Raw genomic sequence first — 17638 nt, forward strand, 5'->3', positions numbered from 1 at the left:
TGTAAATTACTGTAGATGGATATATGAAAATGGCTATATATGGCTAATTTTTGCTTTAAATAGTGCAAAAATAGTTCTGTGCAAGAAAATGTGTGGTGTTTTTTCTTCTCTAAAAATTGTCTTAAAACGTTTGCTGGGCTGAAATTGTCCAATTATCACATTTCACATAAAAAACTGATCAATGATCAAAAGGGCAAACATGTTTTGGTAGTTGTCTGTTTTTCAGTTTTCATATTCACACTTGCAGTTTGGGGGGGAAAATAAACTGAGAAATGGCCCATTTTTGTAAATTAGTCACGGTTTCCCTAAGGACAATTATCATTGAATTTACAAACTACTAATTGTAAATGTGCAGACCAGAGAATTTGTCATCAGGGTTTACATCTTTAACTTTCTATATCCAATTTTAGATCGCATCATTCTCCTGGTAGTGATTCTTCCAGACGACTCTCCTAGTTGTAGAGATGTGACTTTGATAATCCATTGAAAAACAAGTGATACCCAAAGAAAAACAGCTAAGTAGTGGCTTGTAGTGATGGTTCATTGTGGACCTGCACCGCCCCGATCTATAATTCAGGATACTACACATAGAAATGTGGTTTAAAATAAGGCTATATATTTCCCAAGAATCTGACTTCAGAAATTGGTATCATTCATACCTCCAGAATTCTGGAAGTCATCTGATCATGAGGGAGGTTTGCCCTACATTGTTAGGTATAGTTTGAAAGCACATCTGTTTGCTAAGCTTGCTGTTACCAATTCTTTCTAACATGCATACAGCGAGCTACGGCTTTGCTCACAGGAGTATTTCTCTCTCATTTCATACTGTTGGCTGTATTCCACCTCCTGTGGAGCGCTAGCATTCCAATGCATGTGGAAAAGATTGCATCACGAAAAGTGAACTCAACCATCACACATTAGTGTTGATCTCATAAATACTTTGTCTACAAAACACAATTATTTCTAAATCTGGCGTGACGGAATTACATATTGTTACCAATACTTTAGAATGTATATAGAGCGGGCTTTCAGTTCACCTAGAGGACTGTTACTCTCACCTCATGCTGTTGGTTTTGGATTGTATTGTTCCACCTTTCAATAATTGCTTTCATTGGAATAAGTAAGGTACGATTATGCATGTGATAGGTATACAGTCATCATAGTATTCGACACATTCAATGTCTTATGGTCTGAATGCATTTTATACAAGAGCCAGTCTTTTTTGTGCTACTTTTTCCCAGCATTGGCAAAGGCTTTAATGTAATGAACAGTATTTATGAAAGCAACACATTTACACAGCATTTGTGACTGTCCGTTTCAACATGCCTTGGCACATAACTGCGTGGGTGCTGCTGACATGACCTCCACGTCCACAGTGCAACCCATTGGGTTCTGTGGATGTGGGGGGTCAAGTCAAGGTACCACAGAAGTACTCCCTCCACCAAACTCCTATAGTGACAGGCACAGTGGAAACCATTTGTTTCCAGTGTGTTTGCTCGCTTAATCTCCCAAGTATTTCCTATCTCCCAGTGCTTTTTGAAGTGACTATTTTCCCTGGCAGATGGGGGCTTCCCCTGGGGATAATTGCAAAAGATAAAAAAAGACACGTCCATGGTTTCCACCTGCCGAGGGCAGATTGCTTGTTATTTCTGATAAGTCTGACCACCATGACCCCTGCCCCAGGATAAGAAAGGGCCATTGCAAATCACCCCTGGCTGAATCAATATTAGACCACCAGGAGTTACTTTGGGGACGGGAAGTGACCCTCTGGCATATAGTTACTCTTCCAGGAGCAAATCGTTTGCAGAAATGGTTTGTGCTCCCGTGTTCATTTCACCAGTTTTTTGTGTGCAAAATCTTGAAGTTTCCTTGTTGTATTTTTTAGCCTTTCCTCATGAGTGCGATAGGCCCAGCCAAACAAGTGAGTACTGTTTTTATCGAGCAACGTGTGGGGAAAACAACTCCAGAGGGTCTTCAGGCTTACATCATCAAGGATAAGGCCATTACCATGGACTTGAGCAGAAGCTTTTCAGTATTGAACATAACTCTGTACTTTCCCTAGGCATTATTTATCTGCTCTCAGTTCCGGGCGGGGGGTTGGGGTGCATTTCAACATTAGGTATCACATGGATTTCTGGTGTAAAGTTAATTCCTCAAATACATTACCTAGGTGTGAGGGTATACTTTGGTATTGATTCAGAAGACATTGAATCTATTGTTAGAAGTATCCATTAGAAGAACAAGTTACATAGCTTCTGTAACAGTCTTTCTGGTGGATACCCCTACTGCGATACCTTACCATCCCAACTCTTCCTGCCTTCTGAGGGGTGGACATTTTATAAGTTATAAGAATCCAAGCTGGGCTTTGCACAAACTCTTCCATTAGTCTGTCGCTCTGTGTCAGAGTGCATAGAATGTTTCCGTGGATAAACTGCTGTCAGTGTATAGAGGTGGTCTGATATGCAGCCAATCATTCTCCCGTCAGAAGGCGGGACTGGATCATGAGTAAGGATGATGGCATTATCTGCTAAGGTATTGAAGCTATTCTAGAGTTTACCTGATTCAGTCTGGTACCTGCCGAGATTCGCAAGGTGAGTAATCAGCTGTTCTAGTATCCACCAGGAAAAGTTCCCAAAGTTGAGTAACTTATTCATCTGTCCAAACCTGTTGGAAGGCAGTAAAGCAAGACAAATGAATTCGAAAAATAACCTTTATTTTGATACAAGTACTCTTCTTAGTCCTTGCATTTCCTTCATCCCCAAAATATCCCAACCATCACCATTTTATGTTGTAATACATGTAAAAACAAATGGTACTCAGTAAGCTGGGTGAATGAAACACGAGATCTGAAAGAAACAGGTTAGTATTAGATTCCTTACCTTAAAATATCCCCAGGCGTCAGACTGGATCCGGAAATTTTTGCGTAGCAGTACCCTTGCGCGTCGGTAGGCGTCGTCTGCGGCTCCGCGTCCGTCGTCGGCGTCGTGGGCGCCATGATGACGTCGTCTGAGTACTTAGACGCCGCCTCCGCGCGCTGACATCTGAAAGAGACACGTTAGTGATAGATTCCGTACCTTACAATATCCCCAGGCGTCAGACTGGATCCGGAAATTTTTTGCGTAGCAGTACCCTTGCGCGTCGGTAGGCGTCGTCTGCGGGTCCGTCGTCTGCGTCGTGGGCACCCTGATGACGTCGTCGGAGTACTTAGACGCCGCTTCCGCGTGCTGACGTCAGTTCTTCTTTTCCGCGCCAGCAGCGCAGATCCGGAAAAAGTGGTACCATAGTCACTTTTTGACTAAACTTTTTTGATCTTTTGATCATCCTTTTTCGAAGTCTTCGACTCCGAACGGTGCCAGTAGGGATGCCAGGTTTCAAGCCCTGTGAGGATTGCGACCGACTGATGTCGGTCACCGATCCTCACCGTCGATGTCTCCACTGCCTCGGCGTCGATCACGACGACAAGACCTGCTCCGACTGTTGGGCCCTGACTCCGCAAGCGACTCGAACTCAGGCAGTCGGCCCCGCGCCGAGAACGGTCCCGGTCCGGACGGAGGTCGAGGGACCGGTCGCGGGAGAGGAGCCATCGGAGCTCCGGTAGTCGACATCACTCCTCCGGGTCGAAGTCGTCAGGTAAGCACAAGAAGTCGAAGAGACGTCATCGCTCTTCCGACTCCCCCCGACGCTCGCGCGGCGCGGCCGGGGGTTCTGGTGACACCGCCGACGCGGCTCCATCAGAGTCGCAGGTGCCGCGTCCGGCTTTACACCCTCCGGTCCCTGGGCCTAACGCGGCGCCGTCTTCGGGTTCGGCGCCGCAGGGCCCCGCTGGATCCGGTTCGGGATCCGGGTCGCCGCCGGTGGACTTAACGACCTCCCTGGCGCCGACCCCTCAGGTGTCACCCCAGGCGCCGCCCTCGGGCGGCGCCGTCCCCGATGCCTCCCTCGACCTGGTTCCGGCGCCGCTTCAGACGCCGTTCGGAGAGTTTACTTTCCATGAACCGGCCCCATCATTTTCTAACCCTGAGTACCAGGAGATGGGTGATGAGGAGTATTGGGAGGGGTCTGAGGACCCTCTGACCGGTGAGTGTCAGTCCCAGGAGGACTGGACAGGTGACCTGGGGGATGCCAGTGGTCTAGACACTTCGCCGGACACTGGCTTTGTCTCACCTCCTACCGTGGCTACGGAGGAGGGGGCAACCTATAGTGTGGTGTTGATGAGGGCGGCCAAGGCCTTGGGCCTTGAGCTCCCCGTCGCGGCCGTGAGGACTAACCTCCTCACTGAGGTCCTTAAGCCGCAGTCATGCTCAGCCGAGCCTCTGCTGCCGTTTAATGAGGCCTTGACCGACGTTCTTTTGGGCACTTGGTCCAAGCCCGCTACAGGTTCGCCTGTAGATAGGAACGTGGCCAGACGCCACCGCCCAGCCCCGGGCGACCCTTGTTTCCTGTCCACCCACCCCACCCCTGAGAGCCTGGTGGTCCAGGCCTCAAATTCCCAGACCGCATTCCCGTCGGCGCCGCCTGACAGGGAATCCAAGAGGTACGAGCAATACGGCAAGAAGGTATTCTCCTCCCTGAGTCAGGGACTGCGGTCTTCCAACACCGCGTGCCTCTTGGGCCGTTACACCCACTCTCTGTGGGACACGGTCGCGGACGTGCTGCCAGAATGCCCGTTGGAGGTACGGGCTAAACTCGGCCAAGCCCTTGTGGAAGGCCGAGATGCGGCACGTTATTCGATCCGGTGTGGACTGGATACCACCGACTCTCTGGGCAGAGCGATTGCAACGACGGTGGCGATTCGTCGCCACGCCTGGTTGAGGTCCGCCAACTTTTCGGCTGATGTCCAGAATACACTCATGGACATGCCGTTTGATGGCCGCCGCCTTATTGGCGACAAGGCAGACCATGCGCTTGAGCGCTTTAAGGACTCCAGGGCTACGGCCAAGTCCTTGGCCCTCTCGGCCCACGCCAGCAATCGGCTGCCTTTCACTCCTTTCGTGGCCACGGAAGGGGTGTACCCACACGTGCTGCCAGCCACGCTCCGCAGGGTAATACCCAACGCGGTGGCGGCCGTGGAAACCGCCGTGGCGGCGGTCGGGGACAACGGCGATGTCAGTCCACACCCTCCCCCGAGGCATCCGCCTCAAAACCCTCCTAGTCCGTGCTTTCAGGCCCATGTGACGCCAGTGGGGGGCAGGGTTCGCCATCACCTCCTTCACTGGCGCACTGTCACGTCGGACAGGTGGGTGCTGCAAATCGTCCGAAGGGGCTACTCCCTCCCCTTCGAGGCGACTCCTCCAGCCATGCCACCGCAGTACCACAGAGTATCGGGGGATCATTTGCGGCTTCTGCAGGAGGAAGTTACGGCCCTCTTGGCCAAGGGGGCCATCGAACGCGTTGCTGGGCCAGAAGTAGGGTGTGGTTGCTACTCCCACTACTTTCTGGTACCCAAGAAGGGCAAAGGGGGCCTACGCCCTATCTTGGACCTACGGAACGTCAACGGCTTCCTCCGGAAGGAGAAGTTCAAAATGCTGACACGGGCTCAGGTCTTAGCTGCCCTGGACCCAGGAGACTGGATGGTAGCGTTGGACTTGCAGGACGCTTATTTCCACATCCCCCTCCTGCCGGCCTACCGGCGCTACCTACCTGGCCACGAGCACTTTCAGTTTACCGTGCTCCCCTTCGGCCTTACCAGCGCCCCAGGGGTGTTCACAAAGGTGATGGCGGTGGTCGCAGCTCATCTGTGCAGGTTAGGGGTTTCAGTCTTCCCCTACCTCGACGACTGGTTGTTGAAGGCGGGCTCGCCCCAAACAGTCATCAGCCACCTCCAGACAACGGCAGACCTCCTGCACCAGCTGGGGTTCTCCCTCAATGTGCCGAAGTCACACCTGTGCCCCTCTCAGAAGCTCCTCTTCATCGGAGTGGTTCTGGACTCTGCGCAGTTTCGGGTTTATCCTCCCGAACAGCGGGTCCGGGATATTCAGGCTCTGATTCCACTCTTTCAGCCTTTATCCCGGGTCTCGGTCAGGTTGACGCTGCGGCTTCTGGGGCTGATGGCCTCCTGCATCCTTCTGGTGCATCACGCCAGGTGGCTGATGCAGGCTCTGCAGTGGGACCTGAAGTTTCATTGGGCCCAGCATCAGGGCAACCTGTCTGACCACGTCCTGATCTCGGAGGGCACTGCGAGACAGCTGCAGTGGTGGCTCACGGACCGCGATTGGGTCAGCGGCAGATCCCTCTCCCTTTCCCAACCGGAGCACGTAGTCGTGACGATGCGTCCCTCCAGGGCTGGGGAGGCCACATGTGAGAGGCGGAGATCAGAGGCCTCTGGTCTCCGGCGGAGGCCCGGCACCACATCAACCTTTTGGAGTTGCGGGCGATTCGTCAAGCACTGAAAGCATTCCTCCCCTCTGTCCGGGGGAGTGTAGTGCAGGTGTTCACCGACAACACCACCGCCATGTGGTACTGCAACAAACAGGGCGGGGTGGGGTCGTGGACCCTTTGCCAGGAGGCTCTGCACCTCTGGCAGTGGCTGGAACTCCAGGGCGTGACCCTGGTGGCTCAACACCTGGCAGGTTCTCTGAACGCCAGGGCGGACGAGCTCAGCCGTCGGTGCATAATGGATCACGAATGGCGTCTGAACTCGGACGTGGCGCAAGGCCTCTTTCAGCGATGGGGAGAGCCTTGGTTAGATCTATTCGCCACCGAAGAGAACGCGCAATGTCATCAGTTCTGCTCGTTGGAATTTCCAAGGCGGCACTCGTTCGGAGACGCTTTTCGTCGCGAGTGGAGATGCGGTCAATTGTACGCCTTTCCGCCTATACCACTTCTGCCCAGAGTGCTGAAGAAGATCAAGCGCGACCGGGCACAAGTCATCCTTGTGGCTCCGGACTGGGCACGAAGGTACTGGTATCCAGAGCTACTCAGTATGTCAGTCGATCCCCCGGTTCGTCTGCCTCTTCAGGAGGACCTTCTGTCGCAGCAGCAGGGGACGGTCCTCCACCCGAACCTGTCCAGTCTCCACCTCCATGCTTTGAGATTGAGCAGCGACAGTTGAGGCCATTTGACTTGCCTCCTGAAGTCTGTAACGTCATTCTGGCAGCCAGGCGTCCCTCCACAAAGTCGGTATACGCCTGCAGGTGGAACAGATTTGTGGCATGGTGCACAGCAAAGGCTGTGGATCCTCTTGCTGCCTCTCTCTCTGAGGTTCTTCTCTTCCTTCTTTCTCTTGCCCAGCAGGGCTCTGCTCTGGGCACTATCAAGGGCTACCTTTCTGTCATTTCAGCCTTTCTAAGGCTGCCTGATCAACCTTCTTTGTTAAAGTCCCCTATTGTAAATCTCTTTCTTAAGGTCATCACACACACGTTTCCTCCTGTTCCGTTTGTGATGCCTCAGTGGGACTTGAACCTTGTTCTTACGTTTCTGATGTGCGCTCCCTTTGAGCCACTTCACAACTGTCCTCTCCGCCGCCTTACTTTGAAGACTGCATTCCTGGTTGCCATCTCCTCTGCCAGGAGAGTGAGTGAGCTCCAGGTCCTTTCTTGTACTCCTCCTTTCCTTTCTGTCCATCCGGACAAGGTTGTGTTGCGTACTAAGCCATCTTTCCTGCCCAAGGTTGTCACGGCCTTCCACATCGGGCAGTCTATCACCTTGCCAACCTTCTTTCCGCCACCGCATCCCTCTAAAGAGGAAGAGCGGCTCCACCGTCTGGACCCAAAACGTGCGCTCTCGTTCAATTCGGATCGCACACGCCAGTTCCGGGTGGATGACCAACTCTTTGTTGGTTACGTGGGCGCTAAGAAGGGGAAAGCGGTGCACAAGAGGACCATCTCCCGGTGGATCATCTTGTGTATCCAGGCACGTTACTCCTTGGATAAAAAGGAGCCCTCTGTTGGATTGCGGGCTCATTCCACCCGAGCCACGGCGACTACAACTGCCCTGGGCCGGGGAGTGCCCTTACAGGACATCTGTCAGGCAGCTACGTGGGCATCGCTGCACACGTTTGCAAGACACTACTGCCTCGACGGCCAAGTCCGGAGGGATGGCTTCTTTGGCCGTTCTGTTCTCCAGGACTTTCTGGTGTGATTATTGGTTCGCAGACCCACCACCGGGATTGGTATTGCTGGGGTATCTATTCTAAGGTAAGGAATCTATCACTAACGTGTCTCTTTAAGATGCACAAGTTAACTTGTGTAACGATATATCTGTAAGAGACATTAGTTAGTGATAGATTCCTTACCGACCCACCCATCCTCCCCGTTCTGCGAACCGATATCTAGTGTTAGGTAATCCCCTTTCATGGCCCTAGTTTCAATGGCACCAGTGTTGGTTTTTAACATGGCTCAGCGCTTCTGGCGCAGAAAAGCTGTGTCTAAGAACTGACGTCAGCACGCGGAGGCGGCGTCTAAGTACTCCGACGACGTCATCACGGCGCCCACGATGCCGACGACGGACGCGGAGCCACAGACGACGCCTTCCGACGCGCAAGGGTACTGCTACGCAAGAAATTTCCAGATCCAGTCTTAACGCCTGGGGATATTCTAAGGTAAGGAATCTATCACTAACTAATGTCTCTTACAGATATATCGTTACACAAGTAGTAACTTGTGCGTCAGTTCTTCTTTTTTCCGCGCCAGCAGCGCAGATCCGGAAACAGTGGTACCTTAGTCATTTTTTGACTAAACTTTTGAAGATCCCTTTTGATCATTTTTCGAGTCTTCGACTCCGAACCGTGCCGGTAGGGATGCCAGGTTTTAAACCCTGTGAGGACTGCGACCAACTGATGTCGGTCACCGACCCTCACCGCCGGTACCTCCACTGTCTCGGCGTCGACCATGACGACAAGACCTGCTCCGACTGCCGGGCCCTGACTTCGAAAGCTAGGCGGGAGCGGTCCCGCAAGCGGCTCGAGCTCCGGCAGTCGGCCCCACGCCGCGAGAGGTCCCGGTCCGGACGGAGCTCGAGGGACCGGTCGCGGGGTCGGAGCCATCATAGCTCCGGGAGTCGCCATCACTCCTCAGGTTCGAAGTCGTCAGGTAAGCACAAGAAGTCAAAGAGACGTCATCGCTCTTCCGACTCCCCGTGACGCTCGCGCGACGCGGCCTGGGGTTCGGGTGACACCGCCCACGCGGCTCCGTCGGAGTCGCAGGCGTCGCGACCTGCCCCATACCCTCCGGTCACTGGGCAGCATCCTACGCCGGAGGAGATTGAGCGTTTCCTCATGGCCATGAGGTCCCTCACTCCTCTGGCGGGCTCCGCGGCGCCTCCGGGCCCAGCGGACCCGTCTGGGGGCCCTAGCGGGTCGGGTGCTTCGACGCCGGCGGGCGCTTCGGCCCGACGCCGCCGGCGCCTTCTGGCCCGGCGCCGCAGTGCCCCGCTGGATCCGCTTCTGGATCCGGGTCGTCGCCGGTTGACCTGACGACCTCACCGGTGCCGGTCCCTCAGGTGTCACCTCCGGCGCCGTCTTCGGGCGGTACCGTCCCTGATGGCCCCCCTCGATCCGGTTCTGGCACCGGAGCGGCGCCGCTCTCGACGCCGCTTGGGGAGTTTTAATTCAATGAACCGGCCCGATCATTTGACAACCCTGATTATCACAAGATGGGTGATGAGGAGTGTTGGGAGGGGTCTGAGGACCCTCTGACACGGGAGTGTCAGTCCCAGGAGGACTGGACAGGTGGACTTGGGGATGCCAGTGGTCTGGACACCTCACCAGACACTGGTTTTGTCTCACCTCCTACCATGGCTACGGAGGAGGGGGCAACCTTCAGTGTGGTGTTGACGTGGGCGGCCAAGGCCTTGGTGCTTGAGCTCCCCGTCGCGGCCGTGAGGACCTACCTCCTCACTGAGGTCTTTAAACCGCAGTCAAGCTCGGCTGAGCCTCTGCTGCCGTTTAATGAGGCCTTGACTGACGTTCTTTTGGGCACTTGGTCCAGGCACGCTACAGGTCCGCCTGTAGATAGGAACGTGGCCAGACGCCACCGCCCGGCCCCGGGCGGCCCTTGTATCCTGTCCACCCACCCCACCCCTGAGAGCCTGGTCATTCAGGCTTCAAATTCCCAGACTGCATTCCCGACGGCTCCCCCCGATCGGGAATCCAAGAGGTATGAGCAATACGGCAAGAAGGTATTCTCCCTGAGTCTGGGACTGCGGTCTTCCAATACCGCATGCCTCTTGGGCCGCTACACCCACTCCCTGTGGGACACGGTCGCGGATGTGCTGCCAGAATGCCCGATGGAGGTACGGGCTAAACTCGGCCAGGCCCTTGTGGAAGGCCGGGATGCGGCACGGTATTCCATCCGATGTGGGCTGGATACCACCGACTCACTGGGCAGGGCGATGGCAACGACGGTGGTGATTCGTCGCCACGCCTGGTTGAGGTCCGCCAACTTCACGCCCGATTTCCAGAATACCCTCATGGACATGCCGTTTGATGAAATAAGTAGAAGGGAGGTCTCCTATCAAATCCAATCAGGGACGAGGAGTAATAAACGATAAAGAAAAAGGAGTGGTCCCTAGTAAGCCAAGGTTTTGGCAAGAATGAAATTTCTTCCTGTAAAAGGATACAGAGGAGGCGGGGGGGGGGGAAGGATGTCAGTCTATAGGTGCCATAACCACATGAAAAATAAATCACAGTATTAGAGGGAAAAGTAAATAAAACAATTCTGAACACAAGGTTTAGAAAATTGTACAATTTTTAATTCACAAATTACATATACAAAAAATTACTATATGGTGCCGATTAAATACAGTTAAAAATGTACATAGGTACACAGAAATGTACAAACAGAGAGAGACGAGGTAGCAGGGAGGCCGGAGTACTTGCGAAAGCCTGATGATGATATACACCTAATTTGGAGATAATAGAGAAAGTCGCACCAATTTGACTAAGCGATGATCCAACACCGAAGGGACCATAATATCCCGGCAACTAGGAGAAACATCTAAGCTTATACCATTTGACCCTACATTAATCAACTCATCAACGGTGGCTACCTCCACTCTCCATCTCTGTTCCCAAAACATGAGGACTTAAAAGAATTACTCACGAGATTACCAATTGATAAAGGTAACATCGCAAAGAATAAGCAGAACAATAACGGCTGGTGTAGATAAGTTAATAACACACCAAGAGTCCTTTTTTTAAGAACCTTCTTATCACTTGAAAGAATGTGCCATCATATGATGTGACGTTACGAACGAACGAAGAATCACATAGAGAGGAGCAAAACACCCCCTCTTAAGAACCCTGTCCTGATGAAGGTCACATCCTAAATACCGAAACGCTGCGTCGACAACTTGTGTTCATGTTTTTAATATTTTACATTTCTGTGTACCTATGTACATTTTTAACTGTATTTAATCGGCACCATATAGTAATTTTTTGTATATGTAATTTGTGAATTAAAAATTGTACAATTTTCTACACCTTGTGTTCAGAATTGTTTTATGTACTTTTCCCTCTAATACTGTGATTTATTTTTCATGTGGTTATGGCACCTATAGACTGACATCGCCCCCCCCACCCCCCCGCCTCCTCTGTATCCTTTTACAGGAAGAAATTTCTTACTTGCCAAAACCTTGGCTTACTAGGGACCACTCCTTTTTCTTTATCATGCCGTTTGATGGCCATCGCCTTTTTGGCAACAAGGCCGACCATGAGCTTGAGCGCTTTAAGGACTCCAGGGCTACGGCCAGGTCCTTGGGCCTCTCGGCCCCGCGCCAGCAAACGGGTGCCTTTCGCTCCTTTCGTGGCCAAGGAAGGGGCGCCCCCACACGTGCTGCCAGCCACGCACCGCAGACTAACATCCAACGCGGTGGCGGCCGTGGAAACCGCCGTGGCGGCGGTCGGGGACAACGGCGAGGCCAGTCCACACCTTCCCCCACAGCATCCGCCTCGAAACCCTCCTAGTCCGTGCTTTCAGGCCCATGTGACGCCAGTGGGGGGCAGGGTTCGCCATCACCTCCTCCACTGGCGCACTGTCACATTGGACAGGTGGGTGCTGCAAATCGTCCCAGGGGCTACTCCCTCCCCTTCGAGGCGACCCCTCCAGCCATGCCACCGCAATACTACCACGTATCTGGGGATCATTTGCGACTTCTGCAGGAGGAAGTTACGGCCCTCTTAGCCAAGGGGGCCATCGAGCGCGTTCCTGGGCCAGAAGTAGGGTGTGGTTGCTACTCCCACTACTTTCTGGTACCCAAGAAGGGCAAAGGGGGCCTACGGCCCTATCTTGGATCTACGGAACGTCAACGGCTTCCTCCGGAAGGAGAAGTTCAAAATGCTGACACTGGCTCAGGTTTTAGCTGCCCTGGACCCAGGAGACTGGATGGTAGCGTTGGACTTGCAGGGCGTTTATTTCCACATACCCGTCCTGCCGGCCCACCGGCGCTTCCTGCGGTTCACGGTTGGCCATGAGCACTTTGTTTACCGTGCTCCCCTTCGGTCTTACCAGCGCCCCACGGGTGTTCACGAAGGTGATGGCGGTGGTCGCAGCTCATCTGCGCAGGTTAGGGGTTTCAGTCTTCCCCTACCTCGACGACTGGTTGTTGAAGGCGGGCTCGCCCCAGACAGTCGTCAACCACCTCCAGACGACGGCAGACCTCCTGCACCAGCTGAGGTTTTCCATCAATGTGCCGAAGTCACACGTGTGCCCCTCTCAGAAGCTCCTCTTTATCGGAGCGGTTCTCGACTCAGCGCGGTTTTGGGTTTATCCTCCCGAACAGAGGGTTCGGGATATTCAGGCTCCGATTCCACTCTTTCAGCCTTTATCCTGGGTCTCGGTCAGGTTGACGCTGCGGCTTCTGAGGCTGATGGCCTCCTGCATCCTTCTGGTGCATCACGCCCGGTGGCGGATGCGGGCTCTGCAATGGGACCTGAAGTTTCAGTGGGCCCCGCATCAGGACAACCTGTCCGACCATGTCTTGAGCTCGGAGGGCACTGCAAGACAGCTGCAGTGGTGGCTCACGGACCGCGATTGGGTCAGCGGCAGATCCCTCTGCCTTCCCCAACTGGAGCACGTGGTGGTGACTGATGCGTCCCTCCAGGGCTGGGGAGGCCACATGGGAGAGGCGGAGATCAGAGGCCTCTGGTCTCCGGCGGAGTCCTGGCTCCATATCAACCTTTTGGAGCTGCGGGTGATTCGTCTAGCACTGAAGGCATTCCTCCCCTCTGTCCGGGGGAGTGTAGTGCAGGTGTTCACGGACAACACAACCGCCATGTGGTACTGCAACAAACAGGGCGGGGTGGGGTCGTGGACCCTCTGCCAAGAGGCTCTGCGCCTTTGGCAGTGGCTGGGACATTAGGGCGTGACCCTGGTGGTTCAACACCTGGCAGGTTCTCTGAACGCCAGGGCGGACGAACCCAGCTGCCGGTGCATGATGGATCACGAATGGCGTCTGAACTCGGACGTGGTGCAAGGTCTCTTTCTGCAGTGGGGAGAGCCTTGGTTAGATCTATTCGCCACAGAAGAGAACGCACAATGTCATCAGTTCTGCGCGTTAGAATTTCCAAGGCGGCACTCGCTCGGAGACGCCTTTCGTAGCGAGTGGAGTTGCGGTCTGTTATACGCCTTTCTGCCTATACCACTTCTGCCCAGAGTGCTGAAGAACATCAAACGCGAACGGGCACAAGTCATCCTTGTGGCTCCGGACTGGGCACGAAGGTACTGGTATCCAGAGCTACTCAGTATGTCAGTCGATCCCCCGGTTCGTCTGCCTCTTCAGGAGGACATTCTGTCGCAGCAGCAGGGGACGGTCCTCCACCCGAACCTGTCCAGTCTCTACCTCCATGCTTGGAGATTGAGCGGCGACAGTTGAGGCCATTTGACTTGCCTCTTGAAGTCTGTACTGTTATTCTGGCAGCCAGGCGTCCCTCCACAAAGTTGGTATACACCTGCAGGTGGAACAAATTTGTAGCATGGTGCACAGCAAAGGCTGTGGATCCTCTCTCTGCCCCTCTTTCTGAGGTTCTTCTCTTCCTTCTTTCTCTTGCCCAGCAGGGCTCTGCTCTGGGCACTATCAAGGGCTACCTTTCTGCCCTTTCAGCCTTTCTAAGGCTGCCTGATCAACCTTCTTTGTTCAAGTCTCTATTGTGTATCGTTTTCTGAAGGGCATCACACACATGTTCCCTCCTGTTCCGTTTGTGATGCCTCAGTGGGATTTTAACCTTGTCCTTACCTTTCTGATGTGCGCTCCCTTTGAGCCACTTAACAACTGTCCTCTCCGCCTTCTTACTCTGAAGACTGATTTCCTGGTTGCCATCACCTCTGCCAGGAGAGTGAGTGAGCTCCAGGCTCTTTCGTCCAAACCCCTTTCCTTTCTGTCCATCCGGACAAGGTTGTGTTGCGGACTAGACCCTCTTTCCTGCCCAAGATTGTCACGGCCTTCCATATCGGGCAGTCTATCACCTTGCCCACCTTCTTTCCGCCACCGCATCCCTCAAAAGAGGAAGAGCGGCTCCACCCTCTGGATCCAAAACGTGCGATTTCGTTCTATCTAGATCGCACACACCAGTTTCGGGTGGATGACCAACTCTTTGTTGGTTACGTGGGCGCTAAGAAGCTAAGAAGGGCGGTGCACAAGAGGACCATCTCTCGGTGGGTCGTCTAGTGTATCAAGGCTTGTTACTCCTTGGCGAAAAAGGAGCCTCCTGTTGGGCTGAGGGCCCATTCCACTCGGGCCTCGGCGGCTACTACTGCCCTGGGCCGGGGAGTACCCTTGCAGGACATCTGTCAGGCAGCTACGTGGGCTCGCTGCACACGTTCGCAAGACACTACTGCCTGGACAGCCACGTCCGGAGGGATGGCTCTTTGGCCGTTCCGTCCTCCAGGACTTTCTGGTGTGATTATTGGTTGGCAGACCCACCACCGGGGTTGGTATTGCTGGGGTATCTATTCTAAGGTAAGGAATCTAATACTAACCTGTTTCTTTCAGATGAACAAGTTACTTACCTTCGGTAACGATATATCTGTAAGAAACAGTAGTTAGTATTAGATTCCTTACCGCCCTACCCATCCTCCCCGTTCTGCAAACTGATATCTAGGGTTAAGGTCATCCCCTTTCAGGGCCCTAGTTTCAATGGCACCAGTGTTGGTTTTTAACATGGCTCGGCGTTTCTGGCGCGGAAAAGCTGTGTTTAAGAACTGACGTCAGCGCGCGGAGGTGGCGTCTAAGTACTCCGACGACGTCATCACGGCGCCCACGATGCCGACGACGGACGCGGAGCCGCAGACGACGCCTACTGACCCGCAAGGGTACTGCTACGCAAACATTTCCGGATCCAGTCTGACGCCTGGGGATATTCTAAGGTAAGGAATCTAATACTAACTACTGTTTCTTACAGATATATTGTTACCGAAAGTAAGTAACTTGTTCAACAAACTCAACCCTTCCTGCCATGGCTCGCATTCTACCCCACATATTTTGATGTTTTCCAGCCATATGTCTTAAAGGATTGTTTCTATCTAGGGTTTCTTCTTATCCATATTTGAAAGAGGAGCCAGATCTAGGTGTATCAAAATCACCAGATAATTGTTTTTGTGTTTTACTTGCATTAGCTAAAATAAAATGCAATTGAATTCTGCTTTAGATGAAATAGTTTTTATTAACATAATTGTCTTTCCCAGAATGGTCGATCTGTTAGCAAGCGTGGGGTGAGTTGCCAGTTCGGACCTGACGTCACAAGTAAATTCCTGGAAGAGAATCACTTAGACTATATTATCCGAAGCCACGAGGTGAAACCAGAGGGCTATGAGGTAACACATAATGGAAAGTGCATCACAGTCTTCTCGGCGCCCAATTACTGGTGAGAACTCTTCCTGTTCTACCTATCAATATATCTGTTATTTCTATGTGTTTGTACCATTGTGGATTTACTCTCACATGCTATGTTTTTTTAAGAGTGCAAATCTTATTCTCAGCTCAGACAAAAGTCATACTATATTGAACAATTTCTATAGAAAGAACATACATTTAGGTTGTTTTACAAGGAAGCTCCATTATGCAGGTTGGATAATGCTGTGCCTTCAGGTCCTGTTTCTCCACAGTCACAAGATGGAAAATATACATAATCAGTACTGGCTTTATAAAAGGCTGCCCTTTACAACCATAAGGTTTAATGGAGAAGTTAAAAGTAAAAGCTTGCAACCATCTCTGTGTACATGCAGGATGGATCAAAGCAAGCACGTTTGAGTTAATTAATATTTGTACATTGTGTTGTGTTCGGAAAGCGCATGCAGCAATTTCTGTGGCAGAGTTTGAAATTAGCAGCACGATCCTCTTATTGATCCAGCAAGGTGGGTGAAAGCACTAGAATTAGTTGTGCAGACAGGTAGGCGTGAAGACAGGAGATTTCAGTTCATACTCAACCGAAAACTAGTCTAGGGTCGACTGGATTGGCTACGGTAGCGTGTTGGTGCCACTCAGCTTAACACCAGCTCTAGTAAGCTGAAGTTGGCAAAGAGTGGCTGGGAGCTTCACCGCAATACTATTACACAATCTACCCAACAGAAAGTGCCACCCTCCGTAGCTCATCACTTAGGAATGACTTCAGTCACCTCTCTACTTTCAATTGGAGGATTTTGATGTATTTTGATTCATTAATCCTAGCAGCTTTCCTTGAATCTTAAAGAAAGAAGGTAATATAGAGTGGTCCAGTTGTTTCTCTGTGCTAGTTTACAAAGCTTAATTGACGTAAAAAGTGAATGGCTATTCTGACCAAAAGTACCACTTTATATCCTTAAGTTGTTGCCGATATTGCTGGGCTAATCAGCCACTCGGTTCTTGAGCTAAACTTGGTAAATTAGATGGAGCAACAAGCCTTTCTTCTGTGCTCCAAGTATTGTGAACATCCCTGTATCCATCAAGCGCTCCACCACCTTGCTCTCATGTAGAAAGAGTTTGAGACACCTCTTTAACGAACATTACATTGTGTCAAAGTCAATTCAATTCACAGCCTAGAGCCAATTCCACACTTAAAACCTGGAAAACGTGCCAATGACTCATTGGCTGTATCATTCTCTTTGACCGGGTAAAGCCCTTCCCTGTCTTTCGGCTAGCTTTGTACTATACAAATATGTTAAATGTTAGGTTATATGAATTAATAGCGTGCAACGGTTATCCAAGGTTGTCCTGACGCTAGCTCACAACTAATCAGTGGACAGGAAAATAAAAAAGTGGGATTAGACTAGTTATTAAAAAGCCAAGTTTTCAGTTCTATCCTAAAAGAAAACAAATCTGGAGGGGATCGAATGTGAAAAGGGCGTTCCATGGGAGCGAAGGGTTCTGTTAGGAGTGTACCATCGGAAACTCTGCCTGAGATGACATGGTCGGCAATCATGAAGTTCCTTAAAGGCAGTACCAAGAGCTTTAAATCTAGCACATTGCCTAATCGGTTGCCAGTTGGGCTTTCTGATTCTATTTTGTACAGATTTAAATTTAGGTGTGCCTGTTAGCAGCCTAACTGCCGCATTTTGAAGTAATTGCAACTTATTCAGATGTTGCTGCTGCATGTTTACATATAGACCATTGCAGTAGTCCGGTTTTGACAGGATGATGGAGGTTATTACAATTTTTTTACATTAATGGGGTAGAAGGTGTAATATCTTTTGAATAATCCTAAGAGTCAGGGAGTGAAAGAAGTCGCAGC

The 17638-nt window shown here is 51.9% G+C and overlaps 1 protein-coding gene across 2 annotated transcripts in view; it reads left to right on the forward strand.

The window, feature by feature from the left end:
• The window catches only part of PPP5C (protein phosphatase 5 catalytic subunit), a 253241-nt gene that overhangs the window by 207347 nt on the left and 28256 nt on the right, over positions 1 to 17638 (forward strand). For both annotated transcript variants that reach the window (XM_078660986.1, XM_078660987.1), the window contains exon 11: positions 15618 to 15796. In XM_078660986.1, the coding sequence (XP_078517112.1) occupies positions 15618 to 15796 (179 nt within the window). The remainder of the gene's footprint in view (positions 1 to 15617; positions 15797 to 17638) is intronic.

This window comes from Lissotriton helveticus, chromosome 9, assembly GCF_964261635.1.
Source record: "Lissotriton helveticus chromosome 9, aLisHel1.1, whole genome shotgun sequence".
Classification (NCBI taxonomy): Eukaryota; Metazoa; Chordata; class Amphibia; order Caudata; family Salamandridae; genus Lissotriton; species Lissotriton helveticus.